The sequence below is a fragment of the Schistosoma haematobium genome, chromosome 6 (assembly GCF_000699445.3).
Source record: "Schistosoma haematobium chromosome 6, whole genome shotgun sequence".
In the NCBI taxonomy this organism is placed as follows: Eukaryota; Metazoa; Platyhelminthes; class Trematoda; order Strigeidida; family Schistosomatidae; genus Schistosoma; species Schistosoma haematobium.
In genome coordinates this window covers 21,962,980-21,971,657 of record NC_067201.1, presented here as the reverse complement: position 1 = coordinate 21,971,657, position 8,678 = coordinate 21,962,980, and the positions used below count along the sequence as shown (strand labels likewise).

General features: G+C 36.3%; 1 protein-coding gene across 1 annotated transcript; it reads left to right on the top strand.

The window, feature by feature from the left end:
• The first annotated feature begins 4,429 nt into the window (after nucleotides 1–4,429).
• MS3_00000630 (uncharacterized protein) lies at nucleotides 4,430–6,102 on the top strand. The gene is made up of 2 exons (XM_051208327.1): nucleotides 4,430–5,045; nucleotides 5,093–6,102. The coding sequence occupies exon 2, from the start codon at nucleotides 5,608–5,610 to the stop codon at nucleotides 6,025–6,027; it is 420 nt and encodes a 139-aa protein (XP_051065773.1). The 5' UTR covers nucleotides 4,430–5,045; nucleotides 5,093–5,607; the 3' UTR covers nucleotides 6,028–6,102.
• Nucleotides 6,103–8,678: the final 2,576 nt, after the last annotated feature.

The window sequence follows — 8,678 nt, the reverse complement described above, 5'->3', positions numbered from 1 at the left end:
TTCAGAGGTTGGAACTACAAATGATGTTTTTGTGCATAATATTATACTACTTTCATAGTAGTAAGTAGTATACTTTGATAAAACTGAAAACAGATTTATGAAAATTAAAATTTGAATGTTTCTAACTTCTCGTCCAGCAACTTTGTCTGAACTTCTTCAGGGTACTAATCAAAATCAAAATTATCTAAGAATATATAGTTTATCAACTTATAATACACAGATAACATAGTTCTGTTTAACGAACATGCTGATAAAATGTAGAGTCTTTAAAAATTACTTCTAGGAGTTAATCATTACTGGATGCCACACTGCTGACGATTTCTATACTAGAACGAAGCGGTCATCCAGTACTTTCATTTTTTCCATGGTTATATAGCTTTAATTGTCTCATGAATTCAACTATTACTTCACATTGGTTATCTTGAAGGATTGTAACTTTAAAGTTAATTGATCACTAAATAATAATTAATGTTATATCTGTCTCATTCAAAGTTCTTATTGAATAATTAAGATCAAGTTTCCATGAGGTCACTAGTCAATGTGTAATGATATGTCAGTGTTGAAAAAAAAAAGTAAGATGACCTTGGGAAATGTCATCCAGTTGTTAGCCAATCATAATGTAAGTTAAGTGATAAAAACAAGTAGTAATAATGATAATTTCTTACACAGTAATCAGTACGTCCTGGGTTCGAATCTCGCAGGGGGCTAGGTCGTGAATGCGCACTGCTGAGGAGTCCCAAAATAGGACGAAACGGTCGTCCAGTGCTTCCAGGTTTTCCATGGTGGTCTAGCTTCAATTGACTCTTGATCTTAACCATTGAAAATACTACAATCTCCACAAAAACCTATCTGATATCAATCAATATTTTGTGTTTTTGTTTTTCTTAACGTTCAGCAATCATGAAATGGTATTGATCTATCACAAAGACAATAATAAAAACACTATACCATTTACCAGTCAGGAAGTGAAGGCTGTTTAAACAAAATTACACATTGGCATAATTAACTAAATCTACAGATTGACAACTTCCGTTCAAGTTTGTCGCTAAAAGAGAAAATAAACAAACAGATATATATATATATATATTTTAATCAGAAAAGGGTTTTGTGAATATATCCTGGAGGTCTATTGATAAACAGTGACTAATAGAATTCAACTAGGTTTGTTGTGAGATAGTAACTCGTTGAAGACAATGGTGGACGGTTGTGCAATTTCATGAATTGGTTAAAGTTAGACACTAACATTGTTGGATGGCGGTTGACTCAGTGATGTAGAAGTTAAGCGTTCGTGTAGGAGATCGATAGGTCCTAGGTTCAAATCTCGCGGGGTATGATCGTGGAGTATTATACTAAAACAAAAAGGTCATCCAGTACTTCTAGGATTTTCATGGTGGTCTAGCTTCAATCGGCTCATGAATTCAACTATTAAACTTACTATAATATCCACAAAACCCTCTTGCGGTTATAGCCTCATTGCCAATTTAATTTACATTAGGGTTATGATCTAGGATCCAATTCAGTTATTGAGCACACTATATTAACAGTTGGTTGTTACAGCCATATATTATATAGAGATATAACGAATAGTAATGTTTACAATTTATCCCGATAATGACGTGTGTAGTTGAGTGACAGGTTAAAAATAATAATCATCGTAAGAGCTTTATTTAATATCATGAATCTTGTATAGAGAAGAATTCTCAGCACCATTTGTGCACAATATTTCAACAAATTTCAATTAAACGTTCATTTATATTAAGTAAAGATGGTTGGTAACTAGCAGTGGAATCCAGGACGCATGTTTCATTCTGTTTGAGACACATGGGCTGGATGTACCTACATCTCAAAGTTGGTGTTTACTCCGTGACTCGAATCCAGTACCGTTCGCTTCAAACATCATCACACTATCCACTTAGCTATTGAGTCCTGATAACTACTTACTTATGCAATGTGGTCAAGTTTAAAATCATTTGGTATTGTTTGTTTGAATCTTCCCATTGATGTTTAGAACTCCGCCTGTGGCTCTTCTAGAGTTACTGCCAGTCTCAAGCCCAGGTAAAGGAGGAGGGTTCAGCATGAGGTTAGCGACTTCATCCTGAAGAAAACGAAATCGCTAAAAAAAAAATGCTAGCAACATCACGTTGATTCTGGTGGGAGAGTAGTGTAGTGGCATTGGGGCCTAACCACACAATCCACCTCAATTGATGTTTAAGACTGCAACTGATCAGTCTCTCTATTATTGGTATATGTACATTCTATGCGGATTGTCTCGATATTACTTTAATTCACAAGCATTATAAGCAGTGGAAATAATTTCTCACATTAGAAATACTTCACATAAAATGGAATTCAAATAATCTGAATATGAATGATGGTATAAGATAAAAAATATAACTTGACTACATTATCAACCTCCTTCCAGTTAACATTGTTAATATGAATGTAACAAGAGAAAATTTCCGCCACGTTTACTTGAAGATCACAGTTGCTCCTCCCTATGTAGCTGTTTCTGAACATACATGTAAATAGATAGACACAATAGGATATGACGCAATCCCGTACGTGCTGATTTTCGTGAAACATAGACCCTGTCTTTTCAATAATGACAAATTGGGCTGTATCAAATGTCCTATTGATGGCTAATTTAAGTCTTCGTTACAACATGAGACCATTTGAGTCACCTCTAATTGGTAACATAATGTAAACTCGCTTTTGTGTGCTAGAAGAGTTATACGTCTAATCGTATTGCAACCCTTCCAGTGGTTTATGAATTTCTATGAATAAACATTATTCATGAACGTATCAGTCAAGAGCTTCGTCTCCACCTTAATAGTATCGCTAGTACAAATATGATTGATTCTATTGAATAAATCTGCCACCCATGTCTAAGTAGCGGAACACATACCCAAATGGCTGCAGAAACAAATGAATTCCAATGGTCAAATAAGATCATAGCATAGACAGATATCTTCCTTCATTGTGAAACATTTGGTCGGCACTAGTCATAAGGTTGATATCAAATCAGCATTTGTAGTGCAGTACAAAAGCCTTCAACAACGTATACTAAGATTTATTGAAGCATTATTCATACGGAAACTGAAACCCCCTTTATATGTTCAAAAACAATTAGTCCTTACCTATAACTTTCCCTGATAATACTGATTTATTATCCAGAGTGGTAACCACATTGTTACTGTGTACTTTATTTTTCTTTGTTACAGTTTACCTTGAATCGGTCTAGTTGACCTTCTAGTTTTCATATGAAGATGTCATAGCAATTACATTATGTGTAATCAGATTGTTCGAAATGTATTATGCAAATACATAACCACATAATTCTTCTAATAACCTTAGTCTACTCAATTACATCATCAACATTACCAAATGGTGTACTTATAATTTATATACATTTCGAACCAAACAATTTATTTTTTTCAACTGAAATCATGAGTCAATTGGAGCTAGACCACTATGGAAAACCTGGAAGTACTGGACGGCCGTTTCTTCCTAGTACGGGACTCTTCAGCGGTGCGCATCCACGATCCCGCACCCCGCGAGATTCGAACCCAGGACCTATCAGTCTCGCGCCACACAATTTATGCCTATCTATTACCTTTATCAATTCATTTATTCGACAATGAAGAATTACTTCCTTCAAAAGAACATTGACCAAGTTATCATAAGCATAAAATAAGATTTAAGTAAAATTTAGCTTATTATTACTTCATTAATTAGGGTTGGAGACCGAAGGTCCTGGGTTCGAATCCCGTATATGAGATAGTGGATGCATACTGCTGGGTAGTCATATACTCAGATGAAATAGCTGTCCAGTACTCCTAGGTTCTGAATGGTCATAGAGCTAAGGTCAATTCACGATTTAAGACTATGAAAATACCATTCAATTGACAGTGATTGACATCTCGTAACGAAAAGTTACTTACTTACTTACTTACGCCTGTTACACCCAATAGAGCATAGACCGTCAAGCAGCATTCTCCAACCCACTCTGTCCTGGGCCTTCCTTTCTAGTTCTATCCAGTTGTTGTTCATTCTTTTCTCATGTCTATCTCCATTTCTCAACGTATTGTGTTATTTGATCTTCCTCTTCTGCTGTTGCATTGAGGATTCCATCTGATGGTTTGCCTTGTGACGTAGTTTGATGCTTTCCTCAATGTGTATCCTATCCACTTCCAACACTTATTCTTGATTTTCTCCGCTGGAATTTGACCATACAAATTTGTATAAACCTCTACGTTGTATATAGCTGGTTAAATAATTAATTTGAATGTACTTCTGTTTGGATTGTTCAGTAGTGAGATCATATAATAGTGTGAGTATAAACATTGAGATTTAGTATTTAAAAAAATACACTTTTCCACTGAATATTCTGATAAGAGTTTGGAAAATAATTCAGTAGGAAAATCATTTAAGAAAAATTAAGATGCCTCTGAGATAGTGGATAAGATTTGTACCTCAGTTGAATCATTTTGATGGAGTTTTGTGATCTGAACTATATGACTAAACCATCCAGATCACAGAATAAAACTCATTTACGACGCCACTCTCAGACTAGTAATACAATCACAACTGTTATGATTATTTATAAGTAATCTCTATCCGACTTTTTTAATTGTATGGAGCTGAAACTTGGAGAACTAGCACAATCATCATCAGAAAGGTGCAAGTATTTATAAATAGTTGTCTACGCAAGATATTCAACATCTATTAGCCGGATACCATCAGCAACAGACTATGGAAGAGAACAAACCAGTTTCCAACTGAGGAAGAAATTAGGAAAAGATGATGGAGGTGGATTGGACATACATTGCAGAAACCATCAAACTGCATCACGAAGCGAGCGCTAACTTAGAATCCTGAAGGGCAACGAAAAAGATGAAGGTCAAATAATACATAACGTCGAGAATTTAAATCAAGCATGAAAAGGATGAATAGCAACTGGAAAGAACTGGAAATGATTGTCCAGTACAGAGTTGGATGTAGAATGCTGGTGATCAACCTTTGCTCCTCCATGAGGGGTAACAGGCGTAAGTAACAAGTAATCACTATTCTGATAGAAATTGATTTTTTACAGTTGGATTTACGAGTCAATCTAAGCTGGACCACTATTGAAAACTTAGAAGCACTGGATGGCTACTTCGTCCTAATGATGGACTCCTTAGCAGTGAGCGTCCACGAAATTGATTTGAATACTTTACCATTACAATTATGTATTTGATGGTTCTTAATTTATAACAATCACTCATTCATTTATCTTCATATTGTGAACTTTTCACATTACTCACATAGAACTTATATTATGCCACTTACTAAGATCCGCCTGGAGTCCCTCTGGGACTACTGTCAGTCCCAAGCCCTGATAAAGGAGGGTTGAACATGTAGTTGGCGATCCCATCCCGTAAAAAAATAAATCACTAAAAAAACGTTAATCATAAAAAAATAATTCAAAACATTTAACCTCTGCCCTGGGAGATAGGTCTTCATTGACAAGAGTTAGGACGCCTCACGGTGAAAGCCGAGTTCCTTCGGAGGTCATGAAGCTGATGCCCCTTCTGACGACCAGAGAAATTATTAATTTAAGTACATGGGATGCTCTTGAATCGACCAGCACCAGTGAACTCACCCAACATCGAAGCAGCATCCACAGACCTCCCAATCGATGTTGGCCCACCAACAATTGAACAGATCAGACAAATCAAAAGCGGCAAAGCAGCAAGACCAGACAACATTACAGCAGAGGCATTGAAAGCAGATGTGGCAGTAACTACAAAGATACTCCACATACTCTTCAACAAGATTTGGGATAAAGAACAAATACCAACAGACTGGAAAGAAGAACTTCTGGTCAAAATAAGAAAGAAAGGCGATCTCAGCAAGTGTGAGAACTACAAGGCCATTACTCTTCTCTCAATACAAGGAAAAGTCTTCAACAGGGTATTTTTAAGCAGAATGAAGGACTCCGTAGACGCCCAACTTCGAGATCAACAAGCTAAATTCCGTAAGGATTGATCGTGTACAGACCAAATCGCAACACTACGGATCACTGTGGAACAATCAACATCAACTTCATTGACTACGAAAAAGCATTTGATAGCGTGGAAAGAACAACATTATGGAAGCTTCTTCGACACTACGGCGTGCTTCAGAAGATAGTCAATATCATACAGAATTCATATGATGGATTACACTGCAAAATCGTGCATGGAGCAGATTTGACAAAGTTGTTCGAAGTAAAGACCGGTGTCAGGTAAGGTTGCTTACTACCACACTTTCTCTTTCTCCTGATGATCGACTGGATCATGAAGACGTCAACATCTGAAGGGCAACACGGGATACAGTGGACATCTAGGATGCAGTTGGACGATCTAGACTTCGCAGATGATCTGGCCCTCCAATTGCAAACGTAACAACAAATGCTGAAGACGACCAGTGTAGCTACAGCCTCAGCAGCAGTAGGTCTCAATATACACAAAGGGAAAAGCAGGATTCTCCGATACAGCACAGAATGCACCAATCCAATCACAATTGACGGAGATTTGGAAGATGTAAAAACCTTTACGTATTTGGGCAGTATCAATGATGAATAGGGTGGATCTGATGCAGATGTGAAGGCGCGGATCGGCAAAGCAAGAACAGCATATTTACAACTGAGGAACATCTGGAACTCAAAGCAACTGTCAACCAACACCAAGGTCAGGATTTTCAATACAAATGTCAAGACAGTTCTACTGTATGGGGCAGAAACCTGGAGAAATACAAATGCCATCATACAGAAGATACAAGTTTATCAACAGTTGTCTACGTAAATAATTCGGATCCGTTGGAGAGAGACCATTAACAACAATCTACTGTGAGAGAGAACAAACCAGATTCCAGCGGAGGAAATCAAGAATAAGTGTTGGAAGTGGATAGGATACACATTGAGGAAAGCATCAAACGACGTCACGTCACAAGGCAAGCCCTCACATGGAATCCTCAAAGCCACAACAGAAGAGGAAGATCAAATAACACAATACGTTGAGAAATGGAGATAGACATGAGAAAAGAATGAACCACAATAGGATAAAACTAGAAAAGAAGGCCCAGTTCATAGTGCATTAGAGAGTGCTGGTCGGCGATCTATGCTCCACTGGGAGTAATAGAAGTAAGTAATCTGAACATGATTGAATAAACATAGTATAGATTTTACCTGATTGCCAAACGTCATATATCCTCAGATAATTTTGATTAGTACCCTGAAGAAGTTCAGACAAAGTTGCTGGACGAGAAGTTAGAAATATTTAAATTTCAATAGACGAGATTAATTTTCACAAATCCGTTTTTATTTTGTTCGAAGCATACTACTTACGCAATAGTAAGTAGTGTAATACTCTGCACAAAAACGAAAGTCACGATTCCAACCTATTCAGACTATTATTGAATGTCCAATGTTTGTTATGAAAACACTTTTTCATAAAACAAATCATTGTGCCTATTACACTGAGACAGGTATGAACGATTTTCTGTTTTCACTAGTCCTAACGACAAAAAACGAAACGAGTGTGTATTGCACTTATGTAAATATATATATGTTCATTTAGACGTAGTTGTAATAACATAAGGTGTATTATCGAGCCTATCGAATAAGTTTGAATACATGTAAAGCACTGGTTTATGTTTTTGGGAGCAGACCAAATATGTCTTACTGATTATTTGTGAACAGAACGAATCCTGTATCTAAGGTATCTTATTGACCCCCTATAACCAAGCAAAATAAATATGCGCTTTTGGGTTGAGAGAAATGTCGGAAAGGGTTTTGTGGATATTATGGTAATTTGATTAGCTGAGATTTATGAGTGAATTGAAGCTAGACCACCATGAAAAGCCTGGAATCACTGGACAGGATTGTGGATGTATACTGCTGAGTAGTTTCATACACTAAGACGAAACGGTCATCCAGTAATTCCAGGTTTTCCGTGGTTGTCTCGCTTCAATTAACTCATGATCTCAACTATTAAGAGTAAGAGAATCGCGGATATACATAGTCACATGAAAGTTTGTCAAAATAAACAAACTTCGAAATTTAAATGAACTAGTTTCTGAAATCATCTGCAAATAAGATAAACTTATCTCGCCAGATTTTCTTTACCGGATCTTCTAATGGCCCATGTTTAAAATGACTTCTAATTGTAAAATTCGGATTACTTCGCTGTTAAGTATGCAATTTTATTCGAAAAAAAACAACCTATTCAAATATCATTTGATTTCAGCCTGTTAAGAATAGCGTTTTTTCAATATGTTGATGATCTAAGTGGTTACCATCCGCTAACATTGTATCATTGTACATCACCTATCATTCAACATTTAAGCAATCCAAAGTTGGATCATTATCGCAATACAAGCATTCATAAATGATTATTTATCAATGTAAATAGCCATCAGTTCACAAAGTAGATCAAAATATCTGGTTCTAGAATTATTCAACTGGCTCAAGTCTATGATAACAACCATAAATTCAAAGCTAACTATTGACTCAAACCTTAAATACAACAAACCTCCTGTTAAGTTTGTCTTACATTGTTCCCTTTCTACTCTTTTGTATATTGTCTTATACTACTTATTTACATTCAGTAAGTAGTTGTATTCCGAACAACTTTCACACTTATGTTGTAACTCGAGTT